This window comes from Danio rerio, chromosome 15 (assembly GCF_049306965.1).
Source record: "Danio rerio strain Tuebingen ecotype United States chromosome 15, GRCz12tu, whole genome shotgun sequence".
NCBI lineage: Eukaryota > Metazoa > Chordata > Actinopteri > Cypriniformes > Danionidae > Danio > Danio rerio.
In genome coordinates, this window is record NC_133190.1 from 32,005,077 (window position 1) to 32,027,307 (window position 22,231).

The window sequence follows — 22,231 nt, forward strand, 5'->3', positions numbered from 1 at the left end:
GAACTTTGTGAGTGGTGCATGCGTAAGCCATCTTGATTGGAAATAGTTGACAGACTGCTTCTTTTTTAAGAGTTTCCTCTGATCTTTTGATGTAAAGTGTCCTCTTCACCTTGCAGTTGTTGTCGTATGTATTTCTGGCCAGCATTTGGATTGTCGACTGATTTCCAAGCATGTGCACAAATGCAAGTCTGTATTTTGTTTTGGTCACAATGTTTCCAAAGCATCCATTGACAAGTCCATCTTTGACATCCACATTTTTGATCAACATTATGCAGACTCCCAATCAATGCAACTTGTATGGTGCCTAGCAGGTTGTCTTTTTTTACCCATGACAGGGTTAGTTTGCTTTTTCATCCATCCTGTTCTTGCATCTTGCACACAGAAACACCAACTGACCCAGCTGAGGCTCGAACCAGCATCGCCACTGCAAGTCATAAATTCAGTACAAAATGTCAAACACAAATACAAAGGAAAAACATAAAATAATGGAACATTCAAAAAGCCACTGTACTACTCACCAACTGTTGCTGCTGTCACTGCCCTTTGTAAACTTTGAAGATGCCACAATATCCTCCTGATGTCCCTTGCTGCTGACCCTACTCTACTCTCATCACACAGCATCCACCTCAGGTACGACACACCGCCTTCACGCAACTGTGCACACACCACCAAGTAAAAGACGAGTGGCTGATAATCAGGCTCTATCCAGGTCTTTTGTCTCCCGGTTCTGTGTGGCACACTGACTTCATGTCAAAGACGTAGGCCAGTGTTCGTTTCTTTGTGGTGGCCATGGAGATGAGCTGTTTGTATAGTGGGGATTGGAACAACTCCAGAATGGGCTTTCTTCCAGACAAGAGGTGGTCTTTGGTGAAGTCTCCACAGACAAATATGGGATTCTCCATCATTTCCAAATAATTAAGTAGGCCCCTGATGTTTGGTGATGGTGTTTTATGTCCTCTATATGTGATGGGAGTTCCTCTGCTTTATGATGCACAACGATAAGCTTTTCTTTCAGACTGTTGTTGGTTTTTTTTCCAGTGAAAAAGTAGCATGATGCCTTCCAGCGTTGCCATTTTTTGTCCTCTCCAACGCGGTTGTGATTTTTGACAGCCGATTGCATGGTCATGCCTTGAACTTTGTGAGTGGTGCATGCGTAAGCCATCTTGATTGGAAATTGTTGACAGACTGCTTCTTTCTTAAGAGTTTCCTCTGATCTTTTGATGTAAAGTGTCCTCTTCACCTTGCAGTTGTTGTCGTATGTATTTCTGGCCAGCATTTGGATTGTCGACTGATTTCCAAGCATGTGCACAAATGCAAGTCTGTATTTTGTTTTGGTCACAATGTTTCCAATGTTTCCAAAGCATCCATTGACAAGTCCATCTTTGACATCCACATTTTTGATCAACATTATGCAGACTCCCTATCAATGCAACTTGTATGGTGCCTAGCAGGTTGTCTTTTTTTACCCATGACAGGGTTAGTTTGCTTTTTCATCCATCCTGTTCTTGCATCTTGCACACAGAAACACCAACTGACCCAGCTGAGGCTCGAACCAGCATCGCCACTGCAAGTCATAAATTCAGTACAAAATGTCAAACACAAATACAAAGGAAACACACAAAATAATGGAACCTTTAAAAAGCCACTGTACTACTCACCAACTGTTGCTGCTGTCACTGCCCTTTGTAAACTTTGAAGATGCCACAATATCAACATTATGCAGACTCCCAATCAATGCAACTTGTATGGTGCCTAGCAGGTTGTCTTTTTTACCCATGACAGGGTTAGTTTGCCTTTTCATCCATCCTGTTCTTGCATCTTCCACACAGAAACACCAACTGACCCAGCTGAGGCTCGAACCAGCATCGCCACTGCAAGTCAAATTCAGTACAAAATGTCAAACACAAATACAAAGGAAAAACATAAAATAATGGAACATTTAAAAAGCCACTGTACTACTCACCAACTGTTGCTGCTGTCACTGCCCTTTGTAAACTTTGAAGATGCCACAATATCCTCCTGATGTCCCTTGCTGCTGACCCTACTCTACTCTCATCACACAGCATCCACCTCAGGTACGACACACCGCCTTCACGCAACTGTGCACACACCACCAAGTAAAAGACGAGTGGCTGATAATCAGGCTCTATCCAGGTCTTTTGTCTCCCGGTTCTGTGTGGCACACTGACTTCATGTCAAAGACGTAGGCCAATGTTCGTTTCTTTGTGGTGGCCATGGAGATGAGCTGTTTGTATAGTAGGGATTGGAACAACTCCAGAATGGGCTTTCTTCCAGACAAGAGGTGGTCTTTGGTGAAGTCTCCACAGACAATTATGGGATTCTCCATCATTTCCAAATAATTAAGTAGGCCCCTGATGTTTGGTGATGGTGTTTTATGTCCTCTATATGTGATGGGAGTTCCTCTGCTTTATGATGCACAACGATAAGCTTTTCTTTCAGACTGTTGTTGGTTTTTTCCAGTCAAAAAGTAGCATGATGCCTTCCAGCGTTGCCATTTTTTGTCCTCTCCAACGCGGTTGTGATTTTTGACAGCCGATTGCATGGCCATGCCTTGAACTTTGTGCATGTGTTAGCCATCTTGATTAGAAATTGTTGACGAACTGCTCCTTTCTTTAGAGTTTCCTCTGCTCTTTCGATGTAGAGTTAAGTGTCCTCTTCACCTTGCAGTTGCGTATGTATTTTTGGCCAGCATTTGGATTGTTGGCTGAATTATTTAGGCAAAACACAATACACTGGATTGTGATAGCTATAGTAGGTGTGTAAAACACCTGACTGCATGCACAAGTCTGGATGAGAAACATAAATATGATCCAACAGTGTTTGTTTCTCTGTGGTTGCATTGGTGATGAGCTGTTGGTATTGTTGGGATTGGAACAACTCCAGAATGGGCTTTCTTCCAGACGAGAGGTGGTCTTCGTTGAAGTCTCCACAGACAATTATGGGATTCTCCTTCATCATTTCCAAATAATCAAGAAGGCCCCTGATGTTTGGCAAAAATTTTTCCAGACTATAGTCTGGTGGCCTGTACACCGCAGCAATTGTTGCAGTCACTGGTGCATCAACTTTGATGACGACAAACTCCAGGTCGGTGACGTGGTGTATAAAGTGTCGAGGTTCCGCCTGAATGTCCTCTTTGCAATAAATTGCAACTCCACCACAGTCCTTCTTTGCCATTTCTGGAAGGGTTGAGTAAGACGCATGTCTATTTCTTGCAAACATCTTAAAGCCTTCCAACTGGACATGTGATGAGATGCATGATCCGGAGAGGTGCGTTTCCGTAACACAAAAGATATCACATAGAAGCAGCTCATGATGGTGTTTGATGTCTTCTATATGTGATTGGAGTCCCTCTGTGTTATGATGCACAACAATTAGTTTTTCTACCAGACTGGTGTTGGTTTTCTTCCAGTCAAAAAGTGGCATGATGCCTTCCAGCGTTGCCGTTTTCATCCTCTCCAACGAGGTTGTGATTTCCGGATCAGCATAGATCTTTTTTTCATCAAAGTCTCTGATGTACAACCCACCAAGTGAGGTTGTTCGGCTGAGGGCAACATAGGCCATTCCTGGCTCAAAAATCCTCTTTAGTGATACTACAGCCGATTGCATGGTCATGCCTTGAACTTTGTGAGCAGTGCATGCGTAGGCCAACTTGATTGGAAATTGTCGACGGACTGCTCTTTTCTTTACAGGTTCCTCAGATCTTTCAATGTAGACTAAAGTGTCCTGATCACCTTGCAGTCGTCGTCTGTATTTCTGGCCAGCATTTGGATTGTCGGGCTGAATGCCAAGCATGTGCACAAATGCAATTCCGTCTCTTGTTTTAGTCACAATGTTTCCAATGTTCCCAAAGCATCCATTGACGAGTCCATCTTCGACATCCAGATTCCTTATCATCATTATGCGGACTCCCACTGCAACTTGTATGGTGTCAAGCAGGTCGTCTTTATTACCCATGACAGGTTTAGTCTGTCTTTTCATCCCACCTGTTCTTGGGTCTTTCCGGTAATCTTCAGCATGAATGGTTATGATGTCAGCATGAAGAGCATTTACCGTGTTACTATTGTGACTGTGGACTTCCTTGTTGGTTGCAAATATGTGCAATGCATCACGTGGGCAGTCTTGGGGATTCCTCACAGCTTGCAATAACAAAGCTCTATCTTCTTCTTTAAGAGCATCAGATTTCCGTTTCACTCTCAATCGGTTTAAAAGCTGGGCAAATGCAAGGTCCTCTTTCTGCCGCATGATCTCTGTGAGGGTTACGATTTGGAAGTGGTCCTTCCAAAAGTCCAGCACATCCTCTTCGTAAACACAGAGTGGCTTGGCTTTTCCCGGGGGCGGTAATTGATAAAAGTCTCCCACCACGATGACAGAAATGCCCCCAAATGGTTTCTTGCTGCCTCTGATCTGTTGAAACCTCCAGTTGATGTATGCAAAAAAGTCTTTTGAAATCATAGAGATTTCGTCAATAATCAGGATTTCCACGTGACGTAATCCTGCTCGTACATCATCAAGAGAGTTCCCAAGTCCTTGATAGGGTGGCTTCAAGTTCCTTGGCAGCTTTAGAATGGAATGCAGAGTTTTTCCAGAAATGTTAAACGCTGCTGTTCCAGTGAATGCACTTAAAATCACTGTAGGAATGGAGAGATCCCCATCCTCCCGGAGCTGAGGAAGTTGTTGCAGAATCTTCGTTGCTTCAGTGTATACGCACTTGATTACGTGCGACTTTCCACATCCAGCACCACCTGACACGAAGTAAAAAAACTGTTCTGGATTCAGTCCCCACACACGGTTCTGACACCACCGCCGAATGGTGTAAAATATGGCTGCCTGTGTCTTGTTTAAACTCCTAAAGAGCTTCCTGACAAACTCGACACTCATCTGTGGCGCCACTATGCGCGGTGCAACTCCGTCGCCATCTTCATTACGAGGCTGGAATTCAGGGACCTCATCCTGTTCGTCATCTTCCTCTGGACCGACGTCTTCTTGTTCAGCTATGCATTCCAGGCGATCCACTTCAACTTCTGGTGCAAAAGCTGTCCAAGCACTCTCAGATGGTCCTTCCTGCTGAAGTTGTTCAAATGCTTTATCTACAACTTTGCCATGCTTTTCATATCTCTGCTGGTATGCCTTTACTATGCCGCAGACAGGGAACCGGAGACCAGGATGTCCAGGAAGTTCCACAAATCCGCTTTTATAAAATAGCTGATATGTGGGAAAATCCTCAGGTTTTAGCTCTTCATTGTGGCGATGGGGAACGTAAAGTTTCACCATTCTTCCATAAAATTTTTCTGGTTGCTTCTCCTCTGAAAAGCGAGCATATCTGATAACTGCAGGCTTGCCGATAGTCCTCTTTTGAATAAATCCCATATCGTGAAGCAGTCGGAGGACATTTTTTCCTTTAATTTGTTGACCGTACACAACACGGTAATTGGATGCAAAGTCTGCAAGACACATTTTTTCAAACTCCAACGTTAGAGGTCTTGCTCTATATTTTTCTATTAAACCTGACATCCAGACGTCCTCCGATTCAGGATTTTTGTTCAGCAACACACTTATGGGCAGACTCATCTTGAGGGCATCGTCATCCGTCGGAACAAACACGACACTTCGTGAACACTTCTTCAACGGCAAGCTGCATGTTCGCGCCACAGACTCCTGAGCACTTACTTGCCGGTGCTTGGCATAGGCTTGCATTATGTGCTTCATTTCATCCTCTTCATTAACGTTGGCTTCACGAACACTTTGGATAACGTTCTTAAGAAAGCCACTCATTTCATGCTCCGGCTTTGAAACGTAGGACAGCATATACATGATGCAGCTGTAAGCGTCTAGGATGTACTGAATATCCATGTTCGCATTCCACGCCCTGAGCAAATCAGGATTGTAGCCATTCACCCAAGTCTCCTTTGGATCACGCTTCAAAAGAACTGCACTGCCAGTGGTGAGTCCTTCAGCATAGTTCAGGTAATCGTCCATGGACAAATTGCACTTGGTTAGAAGGTCTGACAAATTGTTGAAGGAAGATTTGGGATCATTCAGCAAATCCCACAAAGGCTTGAGTTTTGATTTGGCTTCATTCATTGCTTTTTTAGCCTCATCTCGCCTTGCTTTTTTCTTGGCTGCTGAGTCAGTCGGTTCATCATCCCCCTCATCAGGACGCTCTGGCATCGGATGAGTGATCATGGTCTTAGGCATTGGTAGTTTTGGAAATCCAAATCTACACACCACCTTGCCTTTCTTGCATGACTTTGAGTGGTTTTTGCTATGAAGCTGAACCTCTGTCACAATCTTATGAAGCTCAGGATCAACATTGGGATCTGGAAGCTTGCAAGATACGTAACGGTCGATGAAGTCACATATTGTCTCATCATTGTCTTCCTCTGGATCTGGGGCATCCTTTACCCAAGCAAGCAGATGAATATGTGGGCTTCCTCTTGCCTGAAACTCCACTCTATAAAAGAAATCCTCCACTTCACCAATGGGTTGTGCAGGTGACAAAAGCAGGTGAGCCATTAATGCATCTACACGCTTCTCAAACATGCGCATGACAGTGACAGGATTACTCCTAAGGATTTCACATTTTGTCGCCCAGTCAAGCTGTGAAAAGTCAATTTCTTCGCCTTGTTGAGCTTTGATTACAGTCACAATCTCAGGCCATCGCATTTCTGCTGCACTGAATGTACAAAAGAAAGTAGGTGTCCCCAGCTGTCGAATCATGGCCTGTAGATCTCGCAACGTCTTCTCCCAATAGGCTGGAGAGCCTCTCAGGGGCTGCATGAATCGTGTGGCATCCCTGTTGTGAACAAGTCTCTCAACCTCATCGGAATCCTGAAGCATCCTATTGGAGATTCTTCGGCCATCTTTAGTAATGGGTTTACCTTTTCGAAGTTGAATGGACATGCTGTTTCTTGCCAGTTGCGTTTCTGTCACAAATTGTGCAAAGAAAAGGTAGCTTTGATCCCTTGCAAATCGGGCATCAACACAAAACAATCTGACGTTGAAGTACATGCTAGGAGAAACTGCTGTCTGCCTTGCCTCGTCGATTGTGTTCTCTCCTGTGGGGAACTGGACAGGGAATGCCATGGCTTCCAGTTTTGGGATTTTAAAAAATCCAACAGGCTTCTTTCCTTGTGCAGGTGCGATACTAAAGATCCCTTCACCGTACGACAAGATGTCATGTGCAATGTCTGGTGGCTGCATGCACGTGTCCAATGTAAGACCGGGGCGAAGTTCATCCTTTTCCTCCACACTGACATGTTGCTCCTCGTGCTCAGCAGTGCCAACTTCTTGGTTATCCTCTGCTGCATCAATGTCTTCGTCAAACTGATCTTCAGATACCTCAGGCTCTTGTATGGAGATATCCTTGTACTCAGAATGCACTTCCTTCAGCTTGGATAAAGCTGCCAGTACGCTGTGCATATTTACAGTATGGAAGTGCTGGTATCCTTTAAAACTGACATGTCTCTTTAGCTTGACTTGTAGGAGCTGGGACTCGCTTCTTGGTCTTGGCAGAGAGTTGACAGTGTTCTCCACCTCCGAAGGCACACACACAACAGCACCGTGAACTGCTCTCTGTTGTCCTTTGGGCAGTGCAACTATTTTTGCGAAAGGTAAAATTTTTGCAATAAGCTGACGTTCCAGCACATTTAGCTCAGCCAATTCTGCAGGGATAGGTGGCAGTTCAAGCTTGTTTACTGCTGCAATTGAAGGCATGCGTCCTCTTTTCAGATGGCTGTCACATGTGTGGCAGATCCATTCACGTCTTCTCTCTTCTGGAACGGTGCAATCATCTGAGCAGACACTGTCGCAAGTATGCACATACTTCCTTGTCAAGCAAAATGATGAAAGTTGAACATCTTTTTCATAATTCGATCCATCACAGGCCTTGACTTGGTCTGGAAAGAGGACTCTGTGGCAGACTGTGCAGACGTATGTAGGACCTTGCTGGATTTTAGACCGGAATGCATGAATTGCACTTTCCATCACTTTACTGACCAAAGGCTGGGGTGTTTCCAAGCTGGAGCGGATGCACATCTTGTATTTCCTTTTAATCCTCAGTGCACATTGCAACTGATGAATACGTGTAGTGTTATTAGGAAGCTTCTGTTTCTTATGGAGGGTACATTGGAGAATGTGATGTGCTCTGAACTCAGAATCATTTCCATATCTCCTCATCATGTATTCCTTCATTTTTTTCTGGAAAGCAGTATCAGTACTGTACCTGCTGACCATGTGTGCTCTTTTTTTTGCCTGGAAGATGGTGTCGTAACTGTACCTCCTAGTCATGTATTCTTTCTTCTTTGACTTTACAACTGGATCTGTGGTATACCTCTTAGCCATGTATTCCTTCTTCTTTGACTGTACAACTGGATCTGTGGTATACCTCCTAGCCATGTATTCTTTCTTCTTTGACAGAACAATCTCATCTTTGTACCGTCTATTACTGCAGTCTTTCTTTTTGTTTCTAAAATGAGCATCCTGGCTGTACTTTTCCCTAACAGCTTCTTTTTTGTTTGTCCGAAACTGTAAACAGGCGGCATACCGGTCCCTTTCATTATCTCTTTGTTTGTGTTTTTTCATTGCATAGGATGCAGTGGTGTTCTTGGATTTTCTAGATTTGAATTTTTCAGTTGTTTTTCGCATTTCTCTTCTTCTTCTGGACTTATTTTTTTTGGACATCATGGCTTTGTTTTCTTGGGCTATACCATTTTGGACGTCAATATTTTCTTCTGGTTCAGGTAGAACTGAAATTACTTGTGAAAATTGAGCACAAGTTGAGAGTAAAGGCTGTTGGCCAGCCTGTTGCTCTGTTTCAAAAGAGACCGGCATGAATTCATAGTTTTCATTATCAGGGCATTTCCCAAAAAGCTGCAGAATTTGGTCAGTCATGTCACTTAGTAGGGGAAAAGTTAACATCACAGCAGTTCCACAACCAGTACAATCAGGTAATCCTTTTGCAGTCCTTGAATGTGGATCAAAGAATCCATATCTGCCTGATCCATCTCTAAACACTGCAATACATTGTCGAGAAACTATTAAAAGTGCGTGAGTGACATCTGCTGTGAGACACTGCAGTCTTTTGGCAAGAGGCAAAAACCAATTTTCCATATCAGGGGCACTTCTGGCTCGAAGAAATCCAAGTTTGACTTCAGACTTGTGGACATTGTATGTTTGGTTAAATGTTGTAAGTTTAGAAGGTACTTCCTCCATAGATAGATGGTTCTGACGGAATCTTCTTTCAGCGATAAGCTGCATTTTAGTGCTGACATACAAAGCATCCCCCTCCTCTAAAACTCTATCAAGATCGGATATCTTAAACTGAAGCCCTGCACTCTGACTGGCCAAGAATGTCAGTGATACACATGTGCACTGGTGATTTCTGGAGAACTCGTCATATCTAACATCATCCTGACAATGAGACGCTTGCACTGACACAAATGTGGTTGCATTGCCACAACTTTCTGCATGTTGGCTCACAGAAAAGGAATTGACAGCAGCACTGGTACTGGCCTGTTCAACCTGTAAAAATAATGTAATATAAAAACTGCTAGTCAAGTTTGTATTTTTACAATCAGTGAGAAAATGTGAAGAACACTGTTGAACTTCTAGCAAAATATCAATATGTAATATTATAACAATAATAAATAATAATACATAAAATAATATAATAATAAATGAATATATTTAATTATAATGTAGGGCCGGGCAATTTTTACAGTTAATTCGAAATTACATTTTAAGACGATAAATTGTTTTATTAAATCGAGGTATCGCAATTTTTTCTGTATAAAAATATTGGATACATTGTAATTTCACCAAAGCGCTTTGGTTCACTCTCTGTATACTCTGCCTGACTGCCTGTCTGGGTTTCAATCATGGTAGTGACGGACTGAACACAGAGACTGGACAGCCTATTATCACCCAATGCACGAAGTACAATAAATAAATAATTTTATATTAGACGCACATCTGGCTTTACAGTTTCCATGTTCAGTCTTTTACTTCCACTTTAAGAAATAAGCAGCAGCATTACAACCTGTCATTCAATCAGAAGACAAAGTGAAAGCAGAGCTAAAAGCCAGTCTTTCCTAGGCTTAGCTAAACTTGCAAAAAATAACTGCAATTTTGTAATATTCCTAATCCCATTTTTAAAATAAAAAAGCTAATTATTTTATCATTACATTTATAGGTGACTGCTTTAACTCTACAAATTAGATATACAGTCAGTTTTCAGTAGTACCTCTTTAATGCTGGAAATGGTGGTTTCTACATCTTGAAGGTCTACCTTTCTCCAGCGCAATTTCTGAGCCTGAGATCTCTTCCCTTTTCGTGGCATCCTTTAACAAAAAAGTTAAAAATAAAACACAAGTCTAAAAGAAACAAATACACATATATATGTTAGTGGTGTAATGGGTCACAAATCTCACAGCTCAGATCACACTTCAATTTCTGAGTCACAGATCGGACCATTTTTCAGATCAACAAAAAACAAATTACATTTGCTTCCTTTTTTTGTTTATGTAGGGGGAAAACAGACCATTAATTCGCAGGAGAAAGAACATACCCCTTAACTGTTTCTCTGGGTTTACAATTAGGCCTATAGTTATGCATTTCAGTAAACCAATTCTTGTTTCACTCTAAACTACTTTTACACTTTTTTGTATTTCCAGACATGTCAGTACTTATATTTTCACAATAACAAATGCTTTTTAAAAGATTTAAGGAATAAATAATCCGTGGAATAACACTTTTCAGACACACCAAACTAAAATTCTTTACATGTGTAGAAAATAAACTTAATTAAATGTACAGAAAAGGTGTTACATCAAAGTACTTTTTAGGATATGAGGTGACTTTTGCCACAATACGAGACATTTAGAAAAGCAAACTAAACATTTTTTCTTTGGCACATACTTTAAAACTTCCCCCGATGAAAGCACTGCAGAACCTGACAAGATGAAAACCAGTAGTATCTGAAGAATCCGGAATATCTGACGAGTCTCTCTGAAAAAGGGACAAAAAAAAAAATAACATTAATGAAAATTAATGTCAACTATGCATTACCTTCTTTCCATGTTACACATCATCACTTATCAATAATATGCTTAATCTGTATATAAAATAAATAGTTAGGGATACATCAAAAGCATTTATCTATTTTTTAAAGGAGCCAATTTGCGACAAATATACTATCAGAGTCATTTGCAAAAGATTCTCGGAAAAGTGATGTATGGGGGAAAACAGGAAGAAGAACAGACACCTTAACTGGTGCTCTGGGTTTACAATTTAGACCTATAGTTATGCATTTCAGTAAACCAATTTCAGTAACCTTTTTTTTTGTATTTCCAGGCAAGTCTGTACTTATTTTTACAAAAAAAAAAAAAAAAAAAAAAAAAAAAAATCAATATTCCGTGGAATAACACTTTTCAGACACACCAAACTAAAATTATTTACATGTTGAAAATAAACTAAATTAAATGTACAGAAATGATGTTACATCAAAGTACTTTTTAGGATATGAGGTGACTTTTGCCACATTACGAGACATTTAGAAAGCAAACTAAATGTTTTTTTCTTTGGCACATACTTTAAAACTTCCCCCGATGTAAGCACTGCAGAACTTGAGAAAATGAAACCTGTAGTATCTGGAAGAAAACAGAGGTTAGCAACTATAGAAGACAGTACAGTGTGTAATTTAATTTATTTTTTTTTTTTAAACAAACAAAAAAAAAAAAAGTTAAGGAAAAAAAAATGCAGAAAAAAAAAAGAAAATATAAATTACAAAATTCTAAGTTTATTAAAACAAAAGAAACGTAATCCCTGTAAATATGGAGAGCACTGAAAAATAAAACAACAGAAGTAGTTGTTTTATTTTTCACAAGAAACCTGAAAAATAAAGAAAATAGAACAAATTAGGTCAAAGCAACAACTATTGTTTTCTCAATTTTTGAAATAAAAATGTTATCCAACACTCACCAAGATGCAAAGTGCAGTGAAGAATCTGGAATATCTGGTGAGTCTCTCTGAAAAAGGGACAAAAATAACTTTAATGAAAATTAATGTCAACTATGCATTACCTTCTCTCCATGTTAAACATCACTTATCAATAACATAGTTAATCTGTGAATAAAATAAATTGTTAGGGATATATCAAAAGCATGTATCTATTTTTTAAAGGAGTCAATTTGCGACAAACATACTATCAGAGTCATTTGCAAAAGATTCTCGGAAAAGTGATGTAGGGGGAAAACAGACCCCTTAACTGTTTCTCTGGCTTTACAATTTAGACCTGTAGTTATGCATTTCAGTAAACCAATTCTTGTTTTTTTTTTCAAGACATGTTTGTACTGGATTTTACACAATACAAATGTTTTTTTTTTTTTTGTTTGTTTGTTTGTTTAAGAAATCGATATTCCATGGAATAACACTTTTCAGACACACCAAAAAAAAAAAAAAAAAAAAAAAAAAGTGTTACTCAGACCAACTGTACTTTACTTTCCTTGAAAAAAAAAAAAGTTAAAATAGAATAATTTATAAGGGATAATTCCCCCCAAAATAAACAATTGACTCACTTTTATGCATTTACTAACAATGAAGTGGTTACAAACCTTTATGACTAACTTTATTCTGTTGAATACTAAAGATATTTTGGAGGGAAAAAAAGCAAAAATCGGAGCAACACTAGACTTCCATAGTACATAGGAAAAATAAATACTATGGAAGTAAATGGTTACAGGTTCCCAGCTTTCTTGAAAGTATTTTTTTGCTCAACAGAAGAATGTATGAAACACATAAAGGGTGAGTAAATGACAGAACTTTCAGTTTTGAGTGAACCATCCCTTTAACTCAAGCCCATAACTAACAAATCTGGAGAAACAGGATGTTTGCTCACTTAATTTCCCCCCTTATAGTAGTGGTCTGATAAATGTATGAAATTAATGTTATCTTAAAAACTGATTACATTCCAAAAAGTGAGTTTAACTGCTGCAAAAAGCCAGAATTATTATTATTATTAATTATTATAGAATTAATTATTCAATCATTACCTGACACAGGATGGATAGGCTGGTGAAAGTTCTAAAAAGATAAAAGTAGAAACAATCATGTCGCATAAAAAGCACATTTGTACTAGGGAAATGACTATTGTATTTTAATGTCAATTACATAAATTCTATCTGCAATATTAAATAAACATGTATAAAACCTGTACATTTAGATTGTGTAACATTTTTTATATTGATTTCACGACATTCGCAGTGCACTTTCAATGCTTTCTATACACAATTTTAGATTTTACTTCCCAGCACAAAAATTCTAGCAAAAGAATGTATAGTTTATACATTTACATGTCATTTGTTCGTTTATTTTACCTGCTGAAAGAAAACACTGTTCTTGAAACAAGGCTAACCTACATGCACAGGACAAGAGCATTTACAACAAATAAACTAATGTAATAAATATAATTTCGCTTGCTTTTTTAGCGCTGTCGAATAAGTTCTTAAACACCTATAATCGGTCATTATGTTCCCACACGCAACAGAAAGGGCTGCGATTCTTCTCGACTGCGGTTACCGCGGCTCGAGTTATTCATCGGAGTGACGGTGATACGGACAAACGGCCACGGTTAAAGTCTTAAATGCGCGGATATCACAGCTGATTCATGATAAACGCGGTAAAGAAAACTCCAGCTGCAGGGTAACATGCTCATGTGTGTCTAACCACAAGACTCACTGTAATAGCCGAGAGGACACGTTACCTTAAGCAAGCAGGTCAAATGTCTAACACACACACACACACACACACACACACACACACACACACACACCGTCTCGCTCTCAGCTTCAGTACAGCCGCGGGCCGCGGGAATGCAGACCTGTAGCTCACAGCTCTCATTTCATGTCCATATCAGTGAAATACAGGCTCGTGGGTTCTGCTGTAACGGTCAGCTGCTGATTAAGTACGTTGACGATAGTTAGTAGCATGTTTTAATGGGCCGCCCTCGCCACAGTAACGTTATTTATCGAAATAATCGCAGCTTTTGCGACTTGAATCGTAATTCTTCTAATCGCGACTTCAGTTTAAAATTTATTAGAGTATAACGTGACTGTACGTGATAAAGCAGCCTGCATAAAGTTAAGATCTAACCGTGAGTACAACGGCTTCAGCCTGAATTATTATGCACACCTGAAATCCCACTAAAGGACATGAATGGCTACTTTTACATCCACTACAAGCAACAACAATCTATACTTTTTAATATACATGTTTTAATTGAACGTGAAACAGCAATTATAAGAGCAAACCTCTAAAACAACCTACTCACCGCAGAAAGTTCTGGAACCTGAAGACGGCTCATCATCGTTGGCCAATAGAAGGCAAGGCACAGCCAATCAACCTGCAGAATTAAGATTTTCTCCATTTATGGAGAGGACCACACCCGTTTTCAAGTGTGACTTTTTAGTGCCTAACTAAAAAAAGAGTGCATTTTATATATATATATATATATATATATATATATATATATATATATATATATATATATATATATATATATATATATATAACACAGGTAAATTAATTGTAATAATAACAACTCAGAGACATTGTTTACCATGTTCCATTTTGAATCTAGCCATCTTTAAGTATTATAGTAAATAAAAATGTCTGAATTAAAATAATTTTTCTGTGTGTGTGTGTGTGTGTGTGAATGATGATGTAACTATCATTTCACCCCAAACAGCGGCACCTTACTGAATATTAATTAATATTAATGATGATTACACCTGCTTAATAAAAATCTGATGATTCACTACATTAATAAATCTGACATAACTTGATCAGAAATCTAAAAAGAGGAGAAAGAGTAGGGTAAAAAAAAAAAAAAAGTAGACATCAATAGCAGTGCAATAGTTATTCTTTGTACCCAACACCTGTATTTAATAGCGACATCGTGGTCTAGTGATTAGCACGTTCGATTACGAAGCCAGCGACCCGCGTTCAAAGCTCACCAGGAAGAAATACGTTTTTTCATTTTTAGTGTAAAGACATATAATACTGTTTGGGTTACTTGTTACAACCATTACAAATGACTGGATATCTATATAGAATTAATGTTCTCATTTATATATAAAAATGTGAAGTTCTAAGGCACCTGTATCCTTGAAAAACGTGTTAGTGTGTTAGTGTCATTTGAAACTGAATTGGAAATAACGTTATTTTAACAAAATCAGTCGTCGACTGAAGTGGGCCGTTCTAAGGCATGAAACTCCAGAGATAAAAAGGAGCTCCACTCCGGCACTGTCTGTGTGTGTGTGTGTGTGTGTGTGTGTGTGTGTGTGTGTGTGTGTGTGTGTGTGTGTGTGTGTGTGTGTGTGTCTGTGTGTGTCTGTGTGTGTGTGTGTGTGTGTGTGTGTGTGTGTGTGTGTGTGTGTAACAGTTGGTGTTTCCTGAAAACAAGTCTGAGCAGACAAAAAACTGCTATGTTTATATTTGATTAATGTATAAATGTCTAAGACAATCACAAATCAGTGATTTACTGCATTGCTAGGTGGTTGCTAGGGTGTTTTAGTCGTTGCTAGGCACTGCTAACATGTTCTGCTAGGTGGTTGATAATTTCTTGCTAGGGTGTTGAGTAGTTGCTAGGTGGTTGCTAAGACATTGCTAGGCAGTTGCTAGGGTGTTCTGAGTGGTTGCTAGGTTGTTGCTAGAGTGTTCTAAGTGGTTGATAGGCAGTTGCCAGGGTGTTCTGAATGTTTGATAGGCAGTTGCTGAGGTGTTGCTAGGGTGTTCTGAATGGTTGCTAGGTGGTTGCTAAGGTGTTGCTAGGTGGTTGCAAGGGTATTCCGAGTGGTTGCTAAGGCATTGCTAGGTGGTTGCTAGGGTGTTCTGAGTGGTTGCTAGGTGGTTGCTAAGGTGTTGCTAGGCGGTTGCTAAGGTGTCCTAAGTGGTTGCTAAGGTGTTGCTAGGTGGTTGCTAGGGTATTCTGAGTGGTTGCTAAGGCGTTGCTAGGCGGTTGCTAAGGTGTTGCTAGACGGTTGCTAGGGTGTTCTAAATGGTTGCTGGGTGGTTGCTAAGGTGTTGCTAGGCAGTTGCTAAGGTGTCCTAAGTGGTTGCTAGGTGGTTGCTAAGGTGTTGCTAGGTGGTTGCTAGGGTATTCTGAGTGGTTGCTAAGGCGGTTGCTAGGGTGTTCTGAGTGGTTGCTAAGTGGTTGCTAGGCGGTTGCTAGGGTGTTCTAAGTGGTTGCTAAGGTGTTGCCAGGCGGTTGCTATGGTGTCCTAAGTGGTTGCTAGGTGGTTGCTAAGGCATTGCTAGGTGGTTGCTAAGGTGTCCTGAGTGGTTGCTAGGTGGTTGCTAAAGTGTTACTAGGTGGTTGCTAGGGTGTTGCTTGGCGGTTGCTAGGGTGTTATGAGTGGTTGTTAGGTGGTTGCTAAGGTGTTGCTAGGCGGTTGCTAGGGTGTTCTAAGTGGTTGCTAAGTTGTTTCTAGGCGGTTGCTAAGGTGTCCTAAGTGGTTGGTAGGTGGTTGCTAAGGTGTTGCTAGGTGGTTGCTAGGGTATTCTAAGTGGTTGCTAAGGCATTGCTAGGCGGTTGCTAGGGTGTCCTAAGTGGTTGCTAGGTGGTTGCTAAGGTGTTGCTAGGTGGTTGCTAGGGTGTTCTGAGTGGTTGCTAGGTTGTTGCTAGGGTGTTCTGAGTGGTTGCTAGGTGGTTGCTAAGGTGTTGCTAGGTGGTTGCTAAGGTGTCCTAAGTGGTTGATAGGTGGTTGCTAAGGTGTTGCTAGGCGGATGCTAGGGTCTTCTGAGTGGTTGCTAGGTGGTTGCTAAGGTGTTGCTAGGTGGTTAGTAAGGTGTCCTAAGTGGTTGCTAGGTGGTTGCTAAGGTGTTGCTAGGTGGTTGCTAGGGTATTCTGAGTGGTTGGTAAGGCATTGCTATGCGGTTGCTAGGGTGTCCTGAATGGTTGCTAGGCCCTTACTAAGACGTTACTAGGCGGTTGCTAAGGTGTCCTAAGTGGTTGCTAGGTGGTTGCTAAGGTGTTGCTAGGCGGTTGCTAAGATGTCCTAAGTGGTTGCTAGGTGGTTGCTAAGGTGTTGCTAGGCGGTTGCTAAGGTGTCCTAAGTGGTTGCTAAGGTGTTGCTAGGTGGTTGCTAGGGTATTCTAAGTGGTTGCTAAGGCGTTGCTAGGCGGTTGCTAGGGTGTCCTAAGTGGTTGCTAGGTGGTTGCTAAGGCGTTGCTAGGCGGTTGCTAGGGTGTTCTGAGTGGTTGCTAGGTGGTTGCTAAGGTGTTGCTAGGCGGTTGCTAAGGTGTCCTAAGTGGTTTTTAGGTGGTTGCTAAGGCGTTGCTAGGCGGTTGCTAGGGTGTCCTGAGTGGTCGCTAGGCCCTTACTAAGGCGTTACTAGGCGGTTGCTAGGTGGTTGCTAGGCGGTTGCTAGGGTAATTTGGGTGGTTGCTAGGCAGTTGCTAGGGTACCCTGGGTGGTTACTAGGCAAGCCTCACATACATGCCTGATGAAATATTTATACTTAGTGAGCATTTCTAGGAAGTTACAGTACTTGGCTAGTCAATATTAGCATGTAGCTAGTCACTGCTAGCATGTGTAGCATATAGGAAGTTCCGTTTGCTAGCATGAGTCAAACGAGCCAATCCCCAAGTCTCTACGATGTTCTGATGCCGAGATATAGCTGTTGATTAATGGTTGCTAGGGTACTCTGTTTTGTTGCTATGGGCGAGGTTACAGAGTGAACTTGAATGTGGTTGGCTGTCCAAGTCAAATGAGCCAACCCCCAAGTCAATAGGACACTGCTAAGCAAAGAAATGCATGTAGGCCAGTATTAAAGGCAGTCTATGGGACCAGTTTGGGGGCGTGGCTTGTGAGCTTCATTATCATATTGAGATGCTCATTGGTTGTCTGAGTCAGATGAGCCATCCCAGAAGTCAATAGGACACTGCTAAGCAAAGATATGCATCCAGCCCTATTATAATAGAAGTCAATGGGATCAGTTTGGGGGCGTGGCTTGTGAGCTTCATTATCATATTGTGATGCTGATTGGTTGCCTGAGTCAAATGAGCCCACCCCCATGTCTCTATGACACTCCTATGTAATGTTATAGATGTGTGACCTTTATAATGGAAGTCAATGGGATGTGCAATGGGACATCCCACTCCATGTTAAGTCAATGGGGCAGTTATTAAGGGTCTTTAAGTGGTTTGGGGGGGCGTGGCTTGTGAGCTTCAAAATCATATTGAGATGCTGATTGGTTGCCTCAGTCAAGTAAGGCAACCCCCAAGTCTGTATGACACTGCTATGTAATGTGATTGACATGTGAGTCAAGAAATGAATGGGAGTCAATGGGCAATGTAAAGTCAATGGGGACCCCTTTGGGACGTCCTAGCACCCCAGGGGTACAACTTATACCCCCTTTTGGGGTATGTTCTCATACAGGCTGCAACCCCCTACAGATGTTGCGAATCCCATATTTCTACGAAATTCACACTTGGCGCTATAACGCTTTAAAGGTCGTCCCATTTCGCGGGGGCGTTAGTGCTGTTCTAGAAAAATGAATGGGAGTCAATGGGGACAATGTAAGTCAATGGGAGAGCTTTGGGACGTCCTAGAGCCCCAGGGGTGAAACTTTTACCCCATTGCGAGGTATGTTCTCATTTAGGCTGCAACCCCCTACAGATGCTGTGAATCTCATATTTCTATGAAATTCACACTCGGCGCTGTGATTCGTCAAAGTTCGGCTCAATGTTAAGTCTATGGGATTTTTGGGGGGGTTTTTTGGCCCCTGCGGGGCCAAAAAACCCCCCACCCCTTATAAAAGTCATAGCACACCATTCCCGATAAGACCGCACGATTTGAGCCCACTTTCAAGGGTCTGGGACGAAAGCTGCGGGACTAGTTACGCGCCGAAAAATGGTACGGAAGAAGGAAGAAGAAGAATAATAAGCCAGCACAATAGTAAGAATGGACTTTGCCTATGGCAAACCCCATTAATAATAATAATAATAACTAGAATTGTACATTTCCTAAAGGAAATGTGAATGGGGTTTGCGTGGCAAATCGATGGGGTACAAAATGGTACTAAACTGGGCAAAATAGCAGTAAATGCGGAGAAATGGTTAAATTCATGTGTTTATGTGGTTGCTAGGGTAATGCAAATAGTTGTTAGGGGGCTTAAAGTGGTTGCTAGGGAGTGTCTACAAATTTGTTATGTCAGTACTTAATACCAACTTGATAGGCCAAGTAAAATGAGCCCAGTCTCAAGCTTCTACGACTTACTAATCTCCATATCAATGTCAGCCATTTTGTGTCCATGTTAAGTCTATAGGGATTTTTGGTTGTCAGCCATTTTATTTATAAATGTAAAATAAGCCATTGAATTAAAGATGTCATCACCCTTCAAAAGTCATACCTGTCCTCAAGCCGTTGTGGCTCTGCATCCATGGTTCAATAACAAATGGTTGTGTCTAGGATAACCACAATACTGGTAAAGTAGCAACATTGTTTCGCTTCACATATTGTACTTCAACATGGGTCCAAATTTGTTTAACCACTTGCATCTTACAATCATCTGTGTATCAGATGCAATTGCAAAACTGTTATGTTTAAAAATAAATCATACCATCACCTAAAACCTTAATACTTACATCATAGCACAGGTTAAAGCACATTTAGGTAGACTGTGCTTAATCTAACATATGCAATTAGCATTTGTAGTACTGAATACTTGCTTCTTAAAGTCAATAGTGATGTAGCATTGACAGACATTCAATAAAAGACAAAACAAGCTGACTGTGCCAATTAAACCAAATTGTTTATTAAATTGATTAAAAAAAAGCCTGTTGTGCCAAATCCTGTCCACCAGTCTGATCCCAGTCACACCTACTAAAATGTTAGAATAATGAATTAAGCAATAGAGCAATAATAAAGTCTACCTAATGACTGTTTAATTCCAATATGGATGTTTTTCTTAAACACATCATTGTAAATTATACTAATTTTTATACTATAATATATTATATTAATTATATATTATAATAAATTATATAATATTATATATATATATGTGCATTTAAAATGGTTGATTTTAATTTAAAACCTCATTCAGTGCACTATCACATACTGTGTACAGTGGCAGAGTTAAATTTATAAATAAATCTGCAGTTCAACCACCCTGCTAAACATAGTTTAATTAAAAATAATAAAATGACATGATTATTTGCTATAAATTGGTGCTGGGAATGTTTATTTAATAAAGACCATGCCAGCTATAAACACAAAAGTTTTGTTGTTATTATTATTATTAATTAATTAATATTAAAGTGCCCTAAGAAACTGATCTAAATGCTAATGGGTTTTATTATTTTTTTACGTTGTTTAAAGTAAAAATGTACTTTGGCCATATGTGATGATAATCAATTTTTACCTGACCTACTGTCCCTTTCTGCAAATAATTTGCGGCTCTAATCTGAGAAAAAAAAAAGTTACATTGATTTATAACAATTAATAGTTTATGGTGCAAACATTTTACTCATTAGTATTTATTAATGGCAAATATATTCAAACCTAAGCTGCATATAAATATCCTAAATTGTGATGATATGATTGACTAAGCTTTATTTGTACTCTTAAGCCTATTTTTACTTGTTTTAAATTAATTTTAAGCTCCTTTTTATTAACATTTGTATGGCTAAATTACTATGGAATCTAAGTTTAAAGATAAAGGACACGAGGGGAAGACAGGACTTGGCACAACACCCCCTGTGAGCAAGCCATTGGCGACTGTGGCAAGGAAAAAAACTCCAAAAAGTTTGGAGAGAAACCTTGGAAAGACCAGACTCAGCAAGGGAGTACCCATCTTTCTTGGGCGTGGCACATAACATAACATTTTTTAAATGTATAAGCTAATAACATTTTTAAACAACGTTAAAATTATCTAAAATGTTGCAGGACACCGTCTTCCACCATCTGGCCTCTGGATCTGGCATGCACAGACTGTATATCCTGAGGAAGAGGAGGCAAAACAGATGTGACAAAATTATTAGTAAAAAAAATATATTTTGATTGTTTGGATACTTCAGGAACAAAGAGAAAATGAGAATCACGGTTTACTTTAAAATCTAAGGTTTTACAAAGCCCATACTTCTTAAAGACAAAGCACAAGTTATGACAAGATGCACTGAACCACAAGACTCTCCTAGAAGTACTAATAAAGTATACCTCTGGTCCGTCATCCTGCAATTCTGTGGTGTGCAATGCCAAACACCTGTTCTTCTCCTGTAACCATAAGATTAATAAATCAATAATAAGAACACTATATACACAAGCACCATTAAAAAACAGCCATTAACATTCATAGTGGATGCAAAAAATACAAAGAAAGTCAATGCTGTTTTTCCACAACATTAAAGATTTTTTTTGCATTCTCAAGCATTTCGAGTTCAAGAAGCAAGCAACTCAGACATATTTGAAACGAGTAGATTATCTGTAAATGACAACTTAAAAGTTTAGGTGAATAAACACCTTAATAATGCCTCAAAGTTTATGCAGCTTAATTTGTGGAAATATTTTGTAAAAGTTTCCTTTTAGAGAGAGCTTAAACAATATTGCAAATATAATTTTTTTTAATGGCATAACTCACTTGTTTCAGAATACCTCTGTATTAGAGATGTTCTTCCTCTGGTCCATCATTCTGCAATGCCGTAGTGCGCATACACCTGGTCTTCTCCTACAACCATGAGATTGATGAATCAATAATAAGAACACTATATACACAAGCACTAGTTAGAACAGCCATTAACAATAATAGTGATGCAAAGAAAATACAAAGAAAGTCAATAGCTTTTTTTCCATAACTTTTAAGATTTTAAAAGCTTTTTATTTATTTTATTTTTCAAGTATTTTGAGTTCAAGAATCAAGCAACTCCAGTAAATGATAATTTAAATGTTTAGGTGAATAACCTCCTTAATAATGTCTCTTAGTTTATGCAGCTTAACTTGTGGAAATATTTATTTTTTACATTTCTTTTTGTAGGAAGCTTAAACAATATTTAAAATAGAATCTTTTGTAACATGACAACTGGTTTGTTTTATAATTTCAATACATATTAGTACACATACACACTACAATTAAATGGCGTGATCCTAACAGCATGCTCACCAATATATAGTTAGGCAGATGTCTTCCTCAACAATACTGCAGGACATTTGTTTTCT

The 22,231-nt window shown here is 39.8% G+C and overlaps 1 protein-coding gene across 3 annotated transcripts; it reads right to left on the reverse strand.

Moving 5' to 3' along the window:
* Window positions 1-397: 397 nt before the first annotated feature.
* LOC101886064 (uncharacterized) lies at window positions 398-15,181 on the reverse strand. 3 transcript variants are annotated; one of them, XM_073923790.1, is made up of 11 exons: window positions 15,030-15,181; window positions 14,345-14,485; window positions 13,068-13,098; window positions 11,998-12,044; window positions 11,609-11,907; window positions 10,936-11,175; window positions 10,262-10,358; window positions 1,964-9,540; window positions 1,659-1,871; window positions 519-1,564; window positions 398-424 (listed from the first exon to the last, which is right to left on the reverse strand). In XM_073923790.1, the coding sequence occupies exons 7-8, from the start codon at window positions 10,355-10,357 to the stop codon at window positions 2,731-2,733; spliced, it is 6,906 nt and encodes a 2,301-aa protein (XP_073779891.1). In that variant the 5' UTR covers window position 10,358; window positions 10,936-11,175; window positions 11,609-11,907; window positions 11,998-12,044; window positions 13,068-13,098; window positions 14,345-14,485; window positions 15,030-15,181; the 3' UTR covers window positions 398-424; window positions 519-1,564; window positions 1,659-1,871; window positions 1,964-2,730. The 3 variants fall into 3 exon arrangements, with proteins under 3 accessions (XP_073779891.1, XP_068069853.1, XP_073779892.1); XM_068213752.2 differs by lacking the exon at window positions 15,030-15,181 and having other exon boundaries at window positions 10,936-11,025; window positions 14,345-14,529; XM_073923791.1 differs by lacking the exons at window positions 14,345-14,485; window positions 15,030-15,181 and having other exon boundaries at window positions 10,936-11,025; window positions 13,068-13,140.
* Window positions 15,182-22,231: the final 7,050 nt, after the last annotated feature.

What these genes read in the sequence shown, in the direction of transcription:
- LOC101886064 (XM_073923790.1), bottom strand. Translation starts at nt 10,357, where the DNA reads ATGCCACGAAAAGGGAAGAGATCTCAGGCTCAGAAATTGCGCTGGAGA. An exon ending in CCATTTCCAGCATTAAAGAG is followed by an intron (nt 9,541 to 10,261) that starts GTACTACTGAAA and finishes TTATTTTTACAG; the next exon opens with GTTGAACAGGCCAGTACCAG.